Here is a 19,972-nt window from a genome sequence, read left to right on the forward strand (position 1 = left end):
ACAAGATCAAGAAGCTGTTCAGTTGCTAAGTTGTGTCCAACTCTTTGTGACCCCATGGACTGCACCATTTCAGGCTTCCCTGTCCTTCACCATCTTCCAGAGTTTGCTCAAACTCATGTCCATCGAGTTGGTGATGTCATCCAATTATCTCGTGCTCTGTTGCCCCCTTCTCCTGCCCTCAGTCTTTCCCAGCATCAAGGTCTTTTCTGATGAGTCAGCTCTTTCCATCAGGTGGCCAAAGTATTGGAGCTTCAGATTCCAAGGAGCATTAGCCCTTCCATTAAATATTCAGGGTTGATTTCCTTTAGGATTGACTGGTTTGATCTCCTTGCAGTCCAAGGGAGTCTCAAGACTCTTCTCCAGCACCACAATTTGGAAGTATCAATTCTTTGGTGCTCGTCTTTCATTATAATCCAACCTTCACATCCGTACATGACTACTGGAAAAACCACAGCTTTGACTATAGGAGCCTTTGTTGGCAAAGAAGTTCAGGAAGTGACCTTGTCTTTTAAGCAGCTGTGCTGGATTCCAGGAGGCGTTTCTGCTGATGGGGGTGGTTTGGCAGATGCATAAATGCAGATCAGATGCACAGCGAGGAGAGAGGCGGGTAAAGGGCAGAGGAATTTTTCGTGTTTAAATTTTCTTTGTCTTCCATGATGTGTGAATTTTATTTCACACCATCTTAAACAATTGGCATGAAGGGTCACCCATTTCTTGGACTGGGAGGTGGAGGCCTGGGTCCGGGAGTGGGACGCGCAAACTCCGCCGGTGTCGTGAGCCTCCCGACCGCAGGAGGCAGCAGCGAGCGAGGCGGATACAGTGTATTTAGGGCGGCGATGGATACGCGGTAACGAGCCCGGCGGGGCGGCTACAATGTAACCGGGGCGGCGGTGGTCAGGTGAGCGGCGGGAGGGGCGCAGGCGGGGTTCTGGGTGGCGGGGACTCGGACGCTCGCGCCGCCGCGCCCCGGAGTCCGGGGAGCCTCTCTCCCGAAGTGGACACCGGGGCGTAGGGGGCGAGGAACCCGGCCGAGGCCCAGGCCCGGGCGCAAAGCAGGATTCAGACTCCCGGGCGATCACCTGGGGGCAGGGGGGCTTGGGGACCTCAGGGGCCCCGATCCCGCTCTGTCAGGGTCTAGCTGGGAAGGCCGTCCCCGGGCACACTGTCACCCCTTCCAGCTGTCACCGCGCACGTCTGTGGGATGCGAGAGGGCAGAAGGGACCCCACGACTGTGCCACCGTGCGCTGGGGTTGGACCACTCTGAGCCTGTTTCCTCATCTCTTAAACGGACGGGGTGTGGTGGGAGACAACTGGTCCTGTGCGGAGCCACTTAGCGAGGGTCCCCAGAGTGTATGTTGCTGCTGTTGTTGTGGGTGAAGGTGGGGGAGGCCCTTTTGGGGTGGCGTCACCCAGAGGTGGGGGTGGCGCTGCCAAGCTTCAGTGGCAAGCAATCTTTAAAGGGACAGTAGCGGCCCTGCTCCCAGTGGGGTCCTGGAGGCCTCCTGATGGCCGTGAGCAGCTAGGGTGCACCTTTGCCCTGTCCCCTCTGGTGCAAAGTTTAGGGACCTCGGGTGGTAGCCGGGTGATGACAGGACCTCTGGTGGCTATGTCACAAGCAGAACAGGCAAGGCTGGTTCGGGCACATCTGAGCTTCAGCCCCGTGTTCCTCAGGGCCTGAGAGATGTTGGGCTTTGTTCTCAGGGTCCTCTAGTTGCAAAGTCGTGGGCTCCTCACCCCGACCCTGGTGAGAGGAGGTCTCTGGAGAAGGGGAGACAGTGGACTAGTGGGTGTCCTGCATGCTGCTTGCTCAGTGTCCACCTTCTGGCTTGCTCCTGTCTGAGGTCAGGCCTGAATTTGGGGTGCAGAGCTCTCTGTGGGTAAACCTGGTCGGGTGGTGAGGGTTGCTATTGCTCTCCTCTAAGCCAGTGGCTGCACACTTTGTCTGCTGGGCCCCTGCATTAGGACCCCTTCTGGCTGCTCCCGGCACCCCCTTCTCCCTGGAAAATGCAATTTTCTTAACTTTGGCAGGAGAGGAACTGAGGCTGAAAGAGGTCAGATTACCCCAGTCACTCACTCATCCATGGCCTCTCTGCCTGGCCTACCCATCAGGAGCTTAATGAGAGATGCGATTTCCTGGAGGGCTTGTATCCCAGAGGAGGGCAGCTGAGCAGTGTTCGTGCCTTTGAGCTCCTCAGGCCATGTTTTATTTTCTTTCTGACTAAGGCCTAAGAACCTGTGCATTTTCTGTATTTTTAAAAATTTAAACATGGTTGATTTACAATGTTAGTTTCTGGTGTACAGCAAAGTGCTTCTGTTACAGATATAGATATCTTTTTCATGTTCTTGTCCATTATGGTTTATTACAGGATGTGGAATATATTTCCCTGTGCTATACAGTAGGATCTTCTTGTTTATACATCGTTTGTATAATGGTTTGCATCTGTTAACCCCATAACCCCAATCCAACCCCCACCCCCAACCACTTGGCAACCACCAGTCTGTTTTCTTGACATATCTGTGTGTCTGTTTCTGTTTTGCAGATAAGTTCACTTGTGTCATATTTTAGATTCCACATTTAAGTGATATCGTATGGTTTCTGTCTTTTGGACTTAGTGTGGTAATCTCTAGTTGCATCCATGTTGCTGCAAACGGCATTATTTCATTCTTTTTTATGGCTAATATTCCATTGTGACAGAGAAGGCAATGGTACCCCACTCCAGTACTCTTGCCTGGAGAACCCATGGACGGAGGAGCCTGGTAGGCTACAGTCCATGGGGTCGCTAAGAGTCAGACATGACTAAGCGACTTCACTTTCACTTTTCACTTTCATGCATTGGAGAAGGAAATGGCAACCCACTCCAGTATTCTTGCCTGGACAATCCCAGAGACAGAGGAGCCTGTTGGGCTGCCATCTATGGGGTCGCACAGAGTTGGACACGACTGACGCAACTTAGCAGCAGCAGCAGCAGCAGCAGCATATCATTGTGTGTATTTGTACCACACCTTTATCCACTCATTTGTTGATGGACATGTAAGTTCTTTCCATGTGTTGGCTATTGTGAATAGTGCTCTGATGGATGCTGGGTGCGTATATCTTTTTGAATTTCAGTTTTCTCCAGATGTATGCCCAGGAATGGCATTGCGCAATCATATTGCAAGTCTGTTTCTAGTTTTTTCAGGAATGTCATCCTGTTCTCTATAATGCCTCTGGCTGTATTGTAAAATGCTGAGAGATTTCTGAGGAGAGACCCATGGGGGTGGCTCCTGACCCTCCAGTCTTTGGGGGCTGGACTGACTGCCACGCACCTGTGCTTAGTCTCCAGTTTGTAGTCTCGTTTAGACAGTAACTCTTTACAGCGGATACTATTATTATCCCCGCTTGAAACATGACAGCTCAAAAGCACAGAAAAGTTTAGGCATTTGCCCAAGGTCACACAGCTAGAGCTGATAGAGTGTGGATTTGAGTAGGGCCAATTTGCCTGCTGATCACAGTCTGTTGGGGGTCATTAGTATGGATCTGTTTTGGCTGCAAGAGACAGAAATCCTCCTCCCGATAACAGTAGTTTAAACAGAAGTTTATTTGTGTCTCAGTTGAATGAAGTCTGGGGGTGAGCAGCCCAGGGATTCTTCACCACTTGGGAAGAAGGGGCTGGTGAGTATGGGGACAGCTGGGTCTCCCCTGCATTCTGGAGGCTTCCCTGGGCACTGTGGTTCCTGTCATCTGGTGAGGCACTGGGCATCAGAGCCAAACAGTTTGTGAGCTTCCCACAGACCTCAGGTTATAAGGGAGATAGGGATTTGGGTTCGTGGCACCATGTCCTGCCCTGCTGTGACCAACAGGTAGTTGGTCTGCAGGTGCCAGTTCTAGTGGTCCAGAACTTTCAACTCACATCCCTCCAGAGGCAGACAGGTCCTGCAGAGGTGTGGGGGTCCCCACCCAGGTGCAGGGCAACACTACGGGTGGAGGGTGGCCTCGGGCCATCGCTGCTGGCTCAGTTTTCCTTTCAGTGTGTGTGTGGGCACACAGGAGTCATAGGATTGCCTTTTATAATTACAGATTATTTCAGACTGCAACCCAGGTGTCAGCAGAGCATAGCCAACATCCATGTCCTTCCTACAAAGTTTTGAAAACATCTTTCAGCCTCCTGTGAACTCATTTTGTCCTTGGAGCAGAGAGAAGCTAAGGGATGTGGGTCAACTAGTTAAGTGTGGGCCTCTGTCTCAGGAGCCACCAGCCCTGTGTGTCTGTGGTTTGCTGAGCTCCCAGCTGTGAGCTCAGCAGTTGCTGCCTGTGCCCTTGGGTCCTGGGGTGTGGAGCCAGCCGTGGGCTCAGGCCACATGGTGGTCATACAGCATTCAGAAGGCCTCTCCACAGGGCAGTGTTAAGGTGGGTCCTGCCCTGGGCCACATTGCAGGTGGCAGGGCAGGCCTGAGCCCTGGCATCTGCACTGAGCCTTCTACTGGCCGGGCTTTCTGGGTGCTCTGACAGGGAAGGAGCACCCTGGGTCCCGGGCAAGAGGGAGGCACTGAGTGTTGGCTGGCCAGGCGATGTGCATGGGACCAAAGGGGCTCTGTGCTGGAGGTCTGGCTGGGCACCCCCAGCCCTGCCTGCCCCATCGGTGACTTGGGCATCACTGCTCTCACTGAGGGGACAGCCATGGGGGCTGAGCTGGCTTGGGGAGGGGCTGGTGGGGTGGGGGTGGGGCTGTGGTGTGGGGTATTTGGCCTGGACCCTCCAGGGAAGTGAGAGGGGCCAGGTCTCCCCTCTGATACCTCAGGCACTTGAAAAGGGAAGGGGACCCCAGTGAACTTGAGTGCTGGACACCCACCTCTGCTCTTCCCGGCTGTCTGCAGGTGGGGTGCTATGGAATATGACGAGAAGCTCGCCCGGTTCCGGCAGGTCCATCTCAACCCCTTCAACAAGCAGCAGCATGAGCAGGGGGCTGGCGAGGAGGCCCCGGACATTACTTCTCAAGGTGGATTTGGGGGGTGGGGTTGTGTAGGTGGTCTCCCCTGCTCATGCCAGCCCCCATCCTCAGGTGGTTCCTCCCTGGGGGCATGCAGGTGGCTTCTTCACAGTTCAGACTGCTTCCCCCTGGTCCATCCTCAGGAGAATGAACACGCCCCTGGGCAGGGATGTGTCACTGTCTTGTCTGCCATGTCCCAGGGGTCGCACACAGCAGGTGCACCCTTGGGGAACACTTGGGGTGTGAACTCAGAGCCGAGACCTGCAGGGTGAGAGGTCAGCAGGATGTGAGCCCTGAGATTGTAGACTGAGCCCGCAGGCTGCCAGAGTCCACACAGAGGCTCCCATGTTCCAGCGTGTAGCCCTTCAGAGGTCCTCCTCCAGTCCACAGATGCACGCGCAAGCTGTGAGCCTTAGAAACCGCATGTTTCTGTAACCCTGGTTTTGCACGGCTCTGTCCTGTCACCACGAGGACACAGGGTCCTCTGCAGGTGCACGCAGGGCTCACCCCAGAGTAGAGCCCTGCTTCCCTGGGCACCTCTGTGGGCTCCCTGCTCCCTGAGGGCCCCGCAGTGCCCTCCTGGGGTGGTGGGCCGACTCATCTCTCTGCCGCCCTCCCCACCTGCCCCGCTGCAGCACGCCTGCCTGAGCTGCCTCCCGGGGAACCAGAGTTCCGCTGCCCAGAGCGTGTGATGGATCTTGGCCTGTCTGAGGACCACTTTGCTCGCCCCGTGGTAAGGTTCAGGGTCTGTGGGTGGACAAGGTGACCACCTGCCCCCACCCCCCCACCCCCTCCGAGTTTGAAGAGTTGGCCACGTCCATCTCAGCCGGGCCTCCAGGCATGGAGTCTGAGGCCTACGTGACACCCGGCTCCCACCCTATACCTGTGTGCCAGCCTGTGGGAATGGGTTGGATGCAGTGTTTGGGAGCCTGGGCTCTGTCCTCCTGGGCAGCCATTCTCTCCCCTCCATGCAGGATCCTACAAAGCAGATATGGGGGCTGAGTCCATCTGGGGTCCTGGGGAATCCTGTCATCCATTGCAGGGTGAAGGCAAGGGCGGCCACTGCCCACCACCACCTGCTCAGCTAGGCAGGGCCACTCCTGTCTGAGCTAGGTTTTGTTCCATGAAAACCCTGTGGGTTTTTTTTTTTTTAATTAAAGGGCTCTAATAATTCCTTTAAAGTTTCAAAATCTTTGCAAACTATCTCCAACTGTTGTTTGAGAGAGATGCTATGGTAACATTCACATAGGATTTTAAGATTCTCCTGAGCCCCCGTTTCTCGTTTGCTGTTCATTTTGCTGGCCATGTGGCCTTTAACTTTACATTCTGCAGGTACATACACTCCTCTCAGTTATGTGTTTGAACCCTTATTTTGCACTCCTGCGGGCAGTGACACCCCTTTCTTGGGGCCCCAGCCTCTAGCTCTGCCAGCTGGCCTGTCTCCTTGCCCAAGTTTAGGGCTTTGTTGGACCCGAGCTCGGGTCAGCCTGTGAGGTGCTGGGCCTGAGGGCAGGTGGCAGCCAGGGGTGTCTCTGAGCTTGGCGATTGAACCAGAGGCCACTTCCTCTCCTTCTTGACAAACAAGTGTCATTTCCCCTGATTTCATCCAAGAGGAAGTTCTGTAGAAGCAAGCGAGATAGCACAGCCAGAAGAGCAATTGGATTTCTAAAAGAGGGAAGTTGTGTTTTGAAGAACACCATGAGTTAGGTCTCCGGAGGCCCATGGGTGGACAGGTCCAGAGAGTGGGCAGGTGGTGTGGGCTGGGGCCTGCCTCTGCTGCTGATGGTCCTGGGCGTTGAGCAAGTCTTTGGGCCATCGGGGCTCGAGATGGGTGGGGAGATCTGTTCTGGGCCCAACGACACACAATCTGACTATCATTGTCCCCAAACTGCCCCCCTCCATGTGAGCAGGGCCTGTTCCTGGCCTCTGATGTCCAGCAGCTGCGGCAGGCCATCCAGGAGTGCAAGCAGGTCATCCTGGACCTTCCAGAACACTCGGAGAAGCAGAAGGACGCCGTGGTGAGACTCATCCATCTCCGGCTGAAGCTTCAGGAGCTGAAGGTGGGTGCCGGTCCACCCTCACCAGCAGCCAGAGCTGAACTGGAGGCTGGGGGAGTGATGGGCCCTCAACCCAGCTCTGATCCTGCCTGTAGTCCTGGGTCATGTGTCCACCTACTGAAGCAGGTGGGTGAGTTAGTCCCACCTTGAACCACATGACCCAGAGTGTGTCCTGGTTCCCTGAAGATGACAACATAAGGGGTCGTGGATCCTGGAAGCCAATAACCACTGGGGTCCGTCATGTAGTTCTTGATGTCTGGTTCATGAGTCCATGGGTTTTGGACAGTGGTAGTTTCATTAGAATATAGGTAAGGCAATGGTATGGGCTCAGACAGCCCAAAAGACAGTGGCTTAAAGGAGTTGGTTGTGTAGATTTACTCACGTGGATGTGTTGCGGGTTCCCTGGGCCCATCTGGCAGCTACTGGCATTGGAGACCACAGGTCCCGCTTTTCTATTGCTCTGCTCTTCCCTGGCAAGTCCAGGACAGCTTCCACCAATCTGGGTCTGCTCTCAGCCAGCCAAAACAAAGCAGGGAGGGCAGCGAGTGCCCCTTAGTACTGCTCACGTGCCCTTGGCCCTAATGTGGCTCTGGTGCAGCAACTAGGTACAGAGGTGGTCTGTAATCTCAGTGGACCAGGCCTGACCGGGCACCCTGTCCTATTGTAAAGGGAGGGGTCTGTGGTAACCTTTGCTATGTAGTGCCTGGGAGATGCAGTCAAGGGGCTCATGTGTCCAGAAGGAGCTGTGACGCCTCCCTGGTCTCCTCCCTAGGACCCCAATGAGGATGAGCCCAACATTCGAGTCCTTCTCGAGCACCGCTTCTACAAGGAGAAGAGCAAGAGTGTGAAGCAGACATGTGACAAGTGTAACACAGTCATCTGGGGCCTCATTCAGACCTGGTACACCTGCACAGGTGGGCGGAGACCAGACTGCCCTTCTGGGCTGGTAGTCTAGGTCTCTGGGGAGAGGGGTTCTCTATCGTGTCCTCAGTATTTGCAGAACCCTGCAGTGTGTGGTGGGTGTAGCAAGAGATGAGAGACCCAGGTGTCTGCCTTCACTGGGCTCAAGTCCACTAGCCACATGTGACTCTTCATATTTAAATTATTGAACATAGATAACTAGCTCCTCAGTTGTACTGTGCATGTTCCAAGTACACAGTAGCCATGCAAGGTTGGTGGCTACCCCGCTGGACATTGTAGAGACACATCACTGTATTGGAGGTGCTGCTCTGGATGAGAAATCAAATGAGTCAGTAATGTGGTGTGTTAGAAATAGTGAAGAAGGCTAGGGGGGCACAAGCATGTCAGGGAGTGGGGTGCTGCTATTTTAGGGTGAAATGAAAAGGCTTCATGTAACATTTAATAAAAAAGCTTGGAGGTTAGGGGCAAACCAGGAGCATATCTGGGAAGGAACATTTCTGCAGAGGAGCTGTATGTACAAAGGCCTGTGGTCAGTGTGTGTCCAGTGTATTTCATGAGGAGCAGAGAGCAGCGTGGCATAGAGGTGCTTCAGAGGTGGCAGGGGGCTTTTCTCTAAGTGCACTGGGTCCATGTGGGTGGATATACTTAGGTTTTAACTCCAGCTGCTGAGCTGAGTATGGCATGGGGGAGGGAAAATGATGGCCTTCTGACCAGGGTGAGACTCTGACATTCAGATGAGAAGGGCCAAGTGCAGCTATAGCTGAAGGACTGGACATGGGTGTAAGAGAGGAGTCGGGATGACTTCCCAGTTTGTAGTCTCAGGAGGTTGAAAGACAGAGTCCCTGAAATCTGAGATGGGAAGCTGTGGTGGATTTGGGTAGGAAGAGCCGGGTTTCACTTAGATGGCTTGGCCTTGATCCCCTTGGGTATCCCAGTGGGCATGGCTGGTAGGCCCCTGGACTTCTGAGTCTGAAATTGGGAGAAAGGTGTGCATGTACCTTCAGGGCAAGGCTTGGGGTGGGGACATTTGGGGACCTGCAGTGGCACCTGGAGAGGCTCTTGGGTTGATCTGGGAAGCTGAGTGGAGGCCCCTGGGGGTCCCGGAAGCTGAAGGTCAGCCTGGGCTGCAGAGTGAGCCTCCTCCTAAGAGGCATGCTGTTGGGCCCCCATCCCAGGGTGTTATTACCGCTGTCACAGCAAGTGTTTGAACCTCATCTCCAAGCCCTGTGTGCGGTCCAAAGTCAGCCACCAGGCCGAGTATGAGCTGAACATCTGTCCTGAGGCAGGCTTGGACAGCCAGGATTACCGCTGTGCGGAGTGCCGAGCACCCATCTCTCTGCGTGAGTGCCCCCGGGGTGGGGGGTGGGAGTTGGGCAAGGCGCAGGGCTGAGGGGAGCTGTCCTGGGCAGGGTGCCCTGCCATCAGCTGCGTAAGTAAATGGGAGGAATGCGCAGTTGAGCTCCTCTCCTTGGGAAGCCAAAAAGGACTGCTTTTGGCACCTTTTCACGCCTGCCCAACCTGACCAAGGTTCCCCTAGGAGTCCCTGCAGGGCTGGGCTACAGTCTCTCTCCTGTGACCGCATCATCACAGAAAACCCACCCCATGGGAAGACCACACTACACTCACACGCTGTGTGTCAGGCCTTCCTAGAAACATACTGACATTGACTCAAGGGATTCCCCATCTACTGTCCCGTTCTACTGATGAGAAACGGGAAGCGGGGCGACTTAGAAGAGGACGAGTCAGGGGCGGGGCCGGGCGGTGGGAACCCTTGGTGCAGCTGGGGGAGGGGCCCTCTCAGGTCTCCCTGACTTTGGAGCATCTCCACAGGGGGCGTGCCCAGCGAGGCCCGGCAGTGCGACTACACTGGCCAGTACTACTGCAGTCACTGCCACTGGAACGATCTGGCTGTCATCCCAGCGCGTGTGGTGCACAACTGGGACTTCGAGCCGCGCAAGGTGCGGAGAGAGAGAGTGGGGAGCGAGGGGTGCCGCCCTTGGGATTGGGTGGGGGCGTGGTGTGGCCGGGGGCGTGGCGGAGCGCTGGGGCCTGGGGCGTGGCTTCGGGGGCCGGTCAGGGCACAGGCTGGGGCGGGGCCTCGGGGTGGGGCAGAGTGGGGCGGGGCCTCGGGGTGGGGCAGAGTGGGGCGGGGCCTCGGGGTGGGGCAGAGTGGGGTGGGGCCCGAGACAGGGCGGTGCTGCAGGGGCGGGGCGGAGCGCAGAGGTGCCACCTTTCCTCCCCTCTGGCCCAGGTGTCCCGTGGCAGCATGCGCTACCTGGCGCTAATGATGTCGAGGCCAGTGCTCCGGCTCCGGGAGATCAATCCTCTGCTGTTCAACTATGTGGAGGAGCTGGTAGAGATCCGGGTAAGACAGTGGAGTGGCGGGCGTGGGGCAACTCTGCTCCCCCTTCGCAGCTGTGTGAGGAGATGCCACCTGTGTCGCTAACCACCCCCCCCCCCCCACTGCCCTTTAAGTTAAAAGTCGCTAGAGCAACTGTCCAGTCACAATACGAAATAGCACGCGAGGCTCAGAGGCAGTTTGAAATTTTCTAGCAACCACAGTAGAAAAATGAGGTGAAGTTCATCTCAGTGATGTCTTTTATTTCGTGCACACTGTTGAGACACATCGTGTGGCGTTTCTGTCTTGTATTAGTCTGCGTCCCAGTGTGTATTGTCAAGAGCAGCCTCACATTGGCCCAGCCACGTCTGGTCGCTGTTCTGAGGAGCTGTGTGTGACTGGGGGTCCTCTCTTTGGCACTCAGCAGGAGGGCGGGATGGGGTGTGCCTCAGGTGGGTGCGGAGAGGGATGGGACTTGGTGGGGAGGAGCTGAGGCACAGGGCCACTGAGCTGAGGAGGGGATCTGGGTTCAACTGGGCAGTCTGATGCAAGCTCAGGTGCTCCCAAGGTGTGTGTGTGCATGTGGAGCTGGACGGGGAGCAACTGTGCACTATGGAAGCTTAGGGTCCTGCCTGGTGGGAAACTGTGTCTTGACCTTGAGCTCGGTTGGAGGGCTCAAAGCTGGGACTGTCGTGGGGGGACGGGAATGTACTTACGGTCCTCTACTGACCCAGAGTGTAAAATGACAAAGCTTCCCACAAAGCCAGCCCCGCCTCACCCCCACTGGCCATGCAGACATGCCCAGGACAGCCCCTGCTCTGGCCAGAGATGCCCACCTGCCCCTCTTGTCCACAGAAGCTGCGCCAGGATATCTTGCTCATGAAGCCATATTTTATCACCTGCAGGGAGGCCATGGCTGCGCGCCTGCTCCTGCAGGTCAGTCCACCCGCCCCCCGGGGTAGAGGAGGGGTGGGGTGGGGAAGGGGCCCTCCAGGAGGGCAGGAAACAGACCAGGATCATGAGGGGAAGACTTGACACTGCTCATGTGCTGTGCCGTCAGCAGAGGGTCTCCGCACTGTCCCAGGGAACACCAAGTCTACCCACAAAAGCATTCTACCCACAAAAGTGTTCTCTGCTTCTGTCAGCATGAGAAGCACTGAGAGAGTGGGTGTTACCCTGCAACCTTCACGGGAGCCTCCATGGAGTGGACCCAGGGAGGGCTGACCACAGAACACTTTGAGGCTCACCTACTTACTTGTTTGCAAGCACTCACTGGGTGCCTGCTGTGGGCCGATGGTGTTCTGGGTCCTGGGGAGCAGAGCGGGTGGGACCTGGCCCTCACCTAGGAGTGCACTCTCCGGGTTGGGCCGGCAGGAAGAGTAGGAAGCAGCGCATTGGGTGGTGAGATGTGTGGACAAGATAAAGCTGGGAAGAAGGCTCTGGGCAGGCAAGGGCCCCGGCCTGGCGGCTCTGGGGTCACATGGCTGCATCTGCAGCTCCAGGACCGGCAGCACTTTGTGGAGAACGATGAGATGTACTCGGTGCAGGACCTGCTGGACACGCACACGGGCCGGCTGGGCTGCTCGCTGGCTGAGACCCACACGCTGTTTGCCAAGCACATCAAACTGGACTGTGAGGTGGGCCCCCACAAGCCAGGTGGGGAGGTGGGAGGGCGGCTCGGGAGGATGTGCCCCCCCACCTGGGAGTGGGCACTGACCTCCCCGCCTTGCCCGCAGCGGTGCCAGGCCAAGGGCTTTGTGTGTGAGCTCTGCCGGGAGGGAGATGTGCTCTTCCCCTTTGACAGCCACACGTCCGTGTGCGCCGACTGCTCTGCCGTCTTCCACAGGTCTGTGTGAGCGTCCGCCTCCGTAGATGGTAGATGACAGGTGTGGGAGAGACAGTGCTGGGAGTGTCGGGTGGGGAGAGGCTGGGGCTTGACCTTTGCCACCTGGTTTCAAATGGGACTTAGGTTTACTGAGGCTGGAGCTTCCTAAGCTTTCTAGTTTTTGTGTGTGTTTTTCTTTTTAAAACATCCTTAGGCCACAAGAAATACCCAACAGTTTTATTTATTAAGTACTTAGGTTCAACAATGGAAGCATTTATGTCCTAAAGACTTGTGGATGTTTGGAAGAATGATACACAGCAGTGGGAATAAGATATGTGAACTCTTTAAGTACACTTATCAGTAGGCGTGTGCCTGTGGGGCCCACACGGCTTGTCACACTGGGCTCAGATGGGACCCCACCACCCCGTTTCTGTCCACACTGGATTTTCCTGGCCCTTGCTGTTTCTCAGAGTGACCCTCAACCTCATAGGTCAGCAGAGCTGGACTGCAGTCTCAGTAAGGACTGTAGCACAAAGGTTGAAACTCTGAGCTCCCTTGAGCTGGCAGTTTGTGAGGTGTCCTGTCAAATGTTGCTGTGCCCCCTTCAAAAATTTAAGCTGCCATGGAGACCATGTGCACCTCCACAGAGCCCTGAGTGGGGGGCGCTTTGCACGGTAGTGGGAACAGGTCAGGGAAGGGAGTCACTAAGAGGGTCAGAGGGTACCAGGTGATAGGTGTGGCCCCTTGGGATGTCTATACAGAGGTATGGGATACAGGCCTGGCTGGCATACCTGGGTGAAACTGCTGCAGGCTCCCGTCTGTTAAAGGAATATTGTGAAGACTCAGGGTTACAATTCTACTTGTGGAGCCCCCTCTTCACGGCCATTCCTGTCTCCCCCAGGGACTGCTACTATGACAATTCCACCACGTGCCCAAGGTGTGCGCGCCTCACCCTGCGGAAGCAGTCACTCTTCCGGGAGCCTGGTCCAGACCTGGACGCCTGAGCAATGGAAGCCCTTCTAGGCCTGTCTGTCCTGCTGGCCGTTGCCACAGTCAAGGTGTTTCCTGTACTCTGGAGACCTAGGGTCTGGCCCCTGGACCACCCGACTGCTGAGCCAGCACCACCAGGACCACCGTCCCCAGCACGTGTTGGGGCTTGGGGCGTCTGTTTTTTGGGTGGGCTGCTGTGAGGGCCAGGATGTGCACCCTTCTTCCAGTGCAGAGCTTTGAGGGTCAGGTGGGGGGAGCATCCCTCACCTCCCCTTTGGTCAAGAGCCCCCCACCCTACCCTGCCCACCTTGGGACCAAGGCTACTGGGCCCTGGCTACACTGGAAATCCTGGAAGCCTTCTAGGGAATGCCGACAAGACTGAGGATGCAGTCTTAGCCTGACTTTTACCTGTGGTGGACGGTATGGGTTCTACTTGGAGGCCCTTCCCCCAGCCCCTTGCCTCTTTTGAGGTCCCCTGGTTGTCCCTGGCTGGGGCTGTGTTCATCACTATCTCCCGAGGGCCCTGCCCCTGCCCCCCGGGTTCTCTGGGGCCTTCGCCAGCAGGACCATTCCAGGGGCTACTGGCTGCCATGGAGATCTCACCTCCTACCGCCCCTGCCTTGGCCCAGCCCAGCTCACTCTGGTGCTTCATGCTGGGTGGCTGAGGGGGTCCCACCCAGCAAGGAAGTGCGCTTCCAGGTATCGGGCAGGACCGTGCCCCTGGCAGGTCAAGGTTAGGTAAGAGGGCTAGGGGACAGTAGACCTGGACCGAGTGTGCCTATGGAGGGCTCCGGATCACTCGGAGACCCCCTCAACCGGGGCCTTCTGTTTGGGGAACTGAGATCAGGCACTGGAAATACTTGCTCAGGGGAGCACCAGGCAGGACTCATGGGGTGTGGGAGGTCCTGCCACCAGCGGGCAGAGGGAGCTGGGCATGGAGGACTGACCCAGTGGGGAAGATGCATTTGTGGGAACCGTCCAGGGCAAGGCTGCCCTAGCCTTGCTGGCCATCTCCTTGCCCTGGACTGTGCTTGGCTGTTGACACCTGGGGTGGCTGGTGGGCAGGAGGCAGTCACCTGGACATCCATCACCTTTGACTGGGAAGTGCAAGGAGAGGCTTGGCCAACAGGGAGGCCAGCTGAGCCAATGTGGGGGGTGGTAAGGACAGTGCCAACCTCTCCTTGCCCCTCTGCACCCCAGGGAAGCCCTGCCCAGAGACTTTAGGCCACCCTCCGACTGTGCTGGGCTGTTCAGAGTGTCACTGTGGGGGTGCCACCCTGCTTCCCGTTCTTGGGTCTAGGGGGTTAAAGGCTAAGCACCCTCTTCCTACACCTCAGATCTGTACGTCTCACTGCGGCATCGCATTTCTGTCCCAGGGATCCTGGCTTCTCCCAAATGGACTCTGTAATCAGCACCATGTTATTCCAGTTACAGTCACTGTGTCCATAAGAAATGTCAGTAGCCATTTGTTGGGCAAGGTTGACTCTTTTTTTTAAACTTCCTCCCACATCACGTCTTCTCCTCCTCCCCCTTCTGGGTAACAGATTCTTTAAACAGAATCATGTGTAGGTCTTTCTGAGACCACGTCACAGTAGCCAGAACCCAGAGGAACCAGTTAGTATGGCCAGGCCTCCCAGGAGAGCCGTGTGGGCTGGGTGCTGGGGACAGGGCGGGGTTTGCTACAGGGTTAGTCAGAGCCCACAGGCCCCTCCCACAGCGTCAGGTGTAAATGGGGCACCTGACCTTGGCCTCAGTGTGCTGACACCTCCTCTGTAGGCTGCACTAAAGCACCCTCTGGGGTTGTTTGGGTTCCAGGAAGTGCTGAGCCCAGTCTGGCTCTGTAACAGAACCTACGTCCTCTCTCCTGAGTCCTCCCAGAGGGAAGACTGTCACGTTAACTCAACGTAAGCAGTGCCGGTCCCAGGTCTAGCTCCCAGAAGCACTTCTGATCTTCAAGTTTGACTCACTGAAAGGGCCCTTGGAGCTCAGGAGAACCCAAGACCCCCTCCCAAATGACATTCCAACCTCTGTGTATGTACATTTCTCTCTGGAGATACGACCTCTGGTTTTGAGGATGATCTCAAAGAAACATCAGGAGTGTGTGGCAAAGGGGTGGGGGAAAGGTGTGTGTGGGCTGTCTGTGGGCCCACGCTGGCGCCTCCACTTCAAACAACTAAAGCCACACTTTGTGTCAGAGGGAGCATGCGGTTTCCACCCACCCACTTCAGGTACGAGGATGAGTTTTTCTTAAACTTTTAACAGCTGTAGGTTTACAGAAGTGCTGCAAACACATTCCCAGGTACCCATCTCCTGGATTCCGTGAATGTTAACATTTTCCCCATTTGCCTTACTCTTTCTCCACACACTTTCTTTTGAACCATCTGGTGGAAGTTGCAGATGGTGCCCCTTTGCCTCTAAGTGCTCCTGTGTTACCCCAGCAAGGACATGCCTCCCACAGCTATGGTGTGGCCATGACATCAGGATGCTCACGTGGATGCCGACCATAAAGCCTACAGCAAGCCGTGTTCAAATTCAGCCACTTAGTTGCCATGTCATTTTAGCCTTTAATCTGGAAGGGTTCAGGACTCTGACACAGAAAATCACAGACAAATTATTCTGAAGACTTTCCTTCAGTGTGGGTTTTTCTGACTGGACTTGGGCTTTGCCCTTTTGGTGGGATTTTCCACCCACCAAAGTGGTGGGTGGGTCCAATTTGTCATCTATCCTGCTCAAAACGCTCTGGTCCACTTGGTCCAGCTGACTGACATCTTCCTGGCACTCTTTAGGCACTTTCTTACTTTCTAGCACAGGAAAGTGTTCCAGGCTTAGTTAGTAATTGCCCCAGTCCCAGCCCTGACACCAGTCATCTCTCCAAGGAGCCCTGGGACCTTCTGGTGGAGGACGGACATGATAGTTGGGTGTGCTCACTTTTGGGCTGATCACTGCCCAGAGGTCCTTTCAGTAGTGTGGAAATAGTACTGCTTATCTATTTCTTTTTTGGTCTATAAACATTAAAAACCATGAGTTCACAGTGAAACTTCCAATTTCAAAACAACACAAGTCATTCTTTCCCTTTTTCATGTTTATTATTTCCTTGCTCGACAGTGAGAAAGCTGGCTCCCTTATCCAGAGTACACTTATTTGCTCAGTCCGACAGTACACAGAAAGCACCTTTGGGACTGCTCACTTACGCTGGTGTGAAACAAGGCTACTCACGAGCCTTTAATATTTGTCTATAGCCCGAGGGCATACAGTCAAAAAGTACTTGCTTTTGCTTCTTCATTGTGGGTGTGCAGTTCCTGTGAAATACGGTTCCGTTCAGGTAGTCCACTGCTTTACTTCCCCATCCTTGTTTACTTTTGTTTGTACAGTATATTAACATGGTCCCCAAAGTCAGAACTTCATAAAAGGTACAAAAGTTATATCTCCTCCCACCTCTGGAACCAATCTCTTTAGTCTGATTTCTCCCACCTTTGTTTCTTATTGTACAAATGAGTATGATGTATGCATATTTTCTTATTCCCTTTCTTCCACAAAAGGTAGCATACTCTACTCCTGATGTTGCTTTTTTTCTGTTAATAATATATCCTGGAAACCACTCCACATCAGTTGAGTTCTTCCTTTTTCTCATATTATTGTAGTTATCATCACTTACAACTGTCTAACTCTCCGTTGTGTATATGCGCCATTTCATATTTGACTTTTTACATGAGACTCTTCAGGCTATTTCCTAGGTTTTGAAGTTACAAACAAGGCTGCAACAAAATCCATGCATCTGTATTTTCTTTTGTTGGACGTGTATCCTCGTAAAAGTGGGATTGTTAAAATAAATATATTTTGTATTAGTGCTTGCTACTCCTCTGTAAGGGATGTACAAGTTTGTGTTCCCACCAGCAGTGAATGAGGGTGCCTGTGACCCCACAGCCTAACCAGTGGAGTACGTAGCCATACTTTTGATTATTGCTGATCTGAATAATGAGAAATAGTATGAGTGTTGTTTCATCTGCACTTCTCTTATGTTTGAAGAGCTAATTTACCTGCTTATGAATTATATCTTTTGTCTACTTTTCTATGGGGTTTTTGGTATTTTCTTCTCAATATTTATGAGTTCTTCACATATCAGAGATATTAACTCATTATCTGTGAGAAATTTTCTTCCAGTGTGTTGTTTGCCTTTGACTCTGTTTGTCATCTTTTATCCTCATGGAAAAGTTTTAGTACATTTTCATATCATCAAATTGATTAATCTTAAATTTCACCTGGACTTTGAGTTACAGAAGATCTTCCTGATCACCCATGGGGAAGAGGCATATATCCATAGGTTGTGTAGCACTTGTATTGTTTCAGCTTTTAGATTCAAATCCCTCGTCTGTTTATTTCTGTGTATGCTGTGAGGTGTGAACTAACTAGCTTTTGCCAAATTTTATCTAGGTGTCCTGCACTATTAAAAAAAAAAAAAACCTATCTGTATCTACTTCTGGACTTTCTATTGTATTTTACATGTTTGAGTACCTCCTTGATTCAATCAGAGGTTTTATAGTGTGTTTCAATGTCTAGCAGGGCTGGTCTCCTCATTGTGTGTTTTAAATAACTTTTCCTGGATTTTTCTTTCAATCTTCTTAAAGCACATATTTAAGCACAATTTCAGTAACAAGATGTGATGTTCTTTAGTGTCAAAATGAATGTACCAGAAGCAGGGTTTCCAAGGATGTTAAACATCTGGAAGCCAAGACTTGGCCAGGTGTCACTCAGGAGGTTGCCCTGTTGTGTCTGGTCTTCCTGCCGTGGAGTGTGTTGTGCACCAAGGTCACCTAGGAGACCTGTTTGGAGCACCACTCTTTCTCACTGTACAGCTCCCTGTAGCAGCTTATTGCATCATTGATTGCTCTTGAAACTTGCAGTTTCCACGCGGCATCAGGGCTGTTACTGGTAAGGACCTGCAAGCCGGCCTCAAAATGTGAGAAGGCTGCTGACAGCTCCCGTGTGGTTAGTTGGCGCAGGGCAGGGGCAGCCTCTTCACCCTCCTCTTCCTCTCCTGTGGGCTCCTGCTCCAGCTGCATCAGCTCCTCATTCGAGAGACCCTCCTCATGGGACTGCAGCAGCTGGTCCACATCAGCTTCTCCCACCTCTCCAACAGCCACACTCTTGGCAAGGATCACAATATTTTGTTGAAGCTGTGCAATGCCATCTGTTTGGGAAGCACTCTGGAACTGAACACACTCAGGCCAAATCTTCTTCCACACACTGTTCATTGTTGCTGGTCTGAGCTCCCCCCAGGCTACTGCGATGTTGTCCACAGCGTCCACAATGCTGTAGTTTCTCCAGAACTCCCTGATCTCTGCTGTATCCTCCCCATCTGTTGCTTCTAGGATGTGCTCAAAAGTCCTTCTCAGGTAATGAGCTCTGAAGGCAGAGGTTACACCTTGACCCATGGGCTGGATCGAGTGAGCTGTGCTGTCATGAAGATACTCCACTCTTACAGTATCTGACAGATCGTTCAGATTGACTGGGTGGCATGGTGCCTTGTCTAAGATGAGCAGGGCTTTGTTGGTCAGGTTGTTTTGGGCACAGTATTTCTCAATGGCAGGGCAAAAAAAATATGTGAACCATTCATGAAAGATGCTCCTGGTTGCCCAGGCCTTTCTGCTTGAGCGCCAAATCACGGGCAGATTGGGCTTGGAGTACCCCTTCAGAGCCTTGGGGTTTTCTGAGTGGTACACCAATAGGGGTTTCAATTTGAAGTCCCCAGCTGCGTTGCCACCAAGAAGCAGCATCAAGCGATCTTTGGATGATTTAAATCCTGGCTCAGCTCTCTCTTCTACTGAAAGAAACGTTCTTTCAGGCATTCTTTTCCAATAAAGACCTGTCTCATCCACATTAAAAACTTGCTGGGGGGTGTACTCACCTTCCTGAATGATGCTCTTCAGTATTTCTGGATATTCATCCTCCTTGGCAGGAGCTGAGATATTCATCTTGAAGTGGGGCAAACAGTGGCGTTCCTTGAATCTCACAAACCACCCTTTACTTGCAGTAAACTTTTCTGTTTGAGAGCTTTCACCTTGCTCACGCTGTAAGTCATCAAACAAACTCTTGGCCTTCTTCTGAATAACGGTGACACTCAGGGGCACGTTTCGCTGGCTCTGGTCTTCAAGCCACACGCACAACAACCGCTCCATGGTCTCCATGACTGCACTTCGGTGGCGAGTCAACCGGGAGGCTCTCAAAGGAGTGGCTATTTGTGAACTCGCTTTGATTTTGTCTTTATTATCTCTGATGGTCGCCACCGTAGAGGCAGCAAGGCCTAAGGCCTTTGCGATCTGGCTGAGCTTCTCACCCACTTCAAACCGTCTTAACACTTCTAACTTCACGTCGAGAGTGATTGCTTTCCTTTCCCTTTTGGCACTCCGGAGGACTGCGGCGTTTAGGGACCTCTTCCCAGGCATCTTTGCCGCCGGTATGTACTAACCACAGCAGTCTCAGGGGCGAGAAAGCCTGTGGTTACTCCATGCCCCTTCGCAGAATTTGGGGAAGAGAAATTGGGGCTTCCCGGAAGCGCAGGATGACGACACCGGGGACGTGACCGGCTCAGCACAGGCCGGCCCACGACACAGCCCAGGACAGGGCCGGTTCCTTCTGGGTTCCAGGGAGTCAATCAGAGCGGCCTAATCCCTGGACAGCAGGACTGGGTTTCCCTGAAGCAGAAACAAAACTCCGCGAGGGGCGGTAATACCGCACAGCACACGCCGCCCGGGGTCTTCTGTTCCTCGGGAACCGGTTCCCAGCGCTGTACCTGGACCACAAGGAGTCAGCGGGCAGGCGGGGTGGTGTACGCCGCTTCCCAAGGAGGACTCCAGATTTAAAGTAAGTCTAAAGG

The 19,972-nt window shown here is 53.8% G+C and overlaps 2 protein-coding genes across 5 annotated transcripts; one reads left to right on the forward strand and one right to left on the reverse strand.

The window, feature by feature from the left end:
* The first annotated feature begins 809 nt into the window (after positions 1 to 809).
* DEF8 (differentially expressed in FDCP 8 homolog) lies at positions 810 to 16,944 on the forward strand. 4 transcript variants are annotated; one of them, XM_055554207.1, is made up of 13 exons: positions 838 to 898; positions 3,592 to 3,652; positions 4,855 to 4,976; positions 5,603 to 5,700; positions 6,878 to 7,027; positions 7,797 to 7,938; positions 9,121 to 9,285; positions 9,776 to 9,903; positions 10,197 to 10,310; positions 11,139 to 11,219; positions 11,780 to 11,920; positions 12,020 to 12,129; positions 13,010 to 16,944. In XM_055554207.1, exons 3-13 carry the CDS (start codon positions 4,865 to 4,867, stop codon positions 13,110 to 13,112), a joined length of 1,344 nt encoding a protein of 447 aa, XP_055410182.1. In that variant the 5' UTR covers positions 838 to 898; positions 3,592 to 3,652; positions 4,855 to 4,864; the 3' UTR covers positions 13,113 to 16,944. The 4 variants fall into 4 exon arrangements, with proteins under 4 accessions (XP_055410181.1, XP_055410184.1, XP_055410185.1 ...); XM_055554206.1 differs by lacking the exon at positions 3,592 to 3,652 and having other exon boundaries at positions 810 to 898; XM_055554209.1 differs by lacking the exon at positions 3,592 to 3,652 and having other exon boundaries at positions 810 to 898; positions 11,786 to 11,920.
* LOC129632512 (tigger transposable element-derived protein 1-like) lies at positions 16,879 to 19,882 on the reverse strand. The gene has a single exon (XM_055554205.1). It carries the CDS (start codon positions 19,539 to 19,541, stop codon positions 17,910 to 17,912), a length of 1,632 nt encoding a protein of 543 aa, XP_055410180.1. The 5' UTR covers positions 19,542 to 19,882; the 3' UTR covers positions 16,879 to 17,909.
* Between the last annotated feature and the right edge of the window lie 90 nt (positions 19,883 to 19,972).

This window comes from Bubalus kerabau, chromosome 17 (genome assembly GCF_029407905.1).
Source record: "Bubalus kerabau isolate K-KA32 ecotype Philippines breed swamp buffalo chromosome 17, PCC_UOA_SB_1v2, whole genome shotgun sequence".
NCBI lineage: Eukaryota > Metazoa > Chordata > Mammalia > Artiodactyla > Bovidae > Bubalus > Bubalus kerabau.

Coding starts and splice junctions, on each gene's coding strand:
- LOC129632512 (XM_055554205.1), bottom strand. CDS start 19,541: ATGCCTGGGAAGAGGTCCCTAAACGCCGCAGTCCTCCGGAGTGCCAAA.
- DEF8 (XM_055554206.1), top strand. CDS start 4,865: ATGGAATATGACGAGAAGCTCGCCCGGTTCCGGCAGGTCCATCTCAAC. Junction 9,904..10,196: donor GGGACTTCGAGCCGCGCAAG/GTGCGGAGAGAG, acceptor CCTCTGGCCCAG/GTGTCCCGTGGCAGCATGCG. Junction 11,220..11,779: donor CTGCGCGCCTGCTCCTGCAG/GTCAGTCCACCC, acceptor CTGCATCTGCAG/CTCCAGGACCGGCAGCACTT.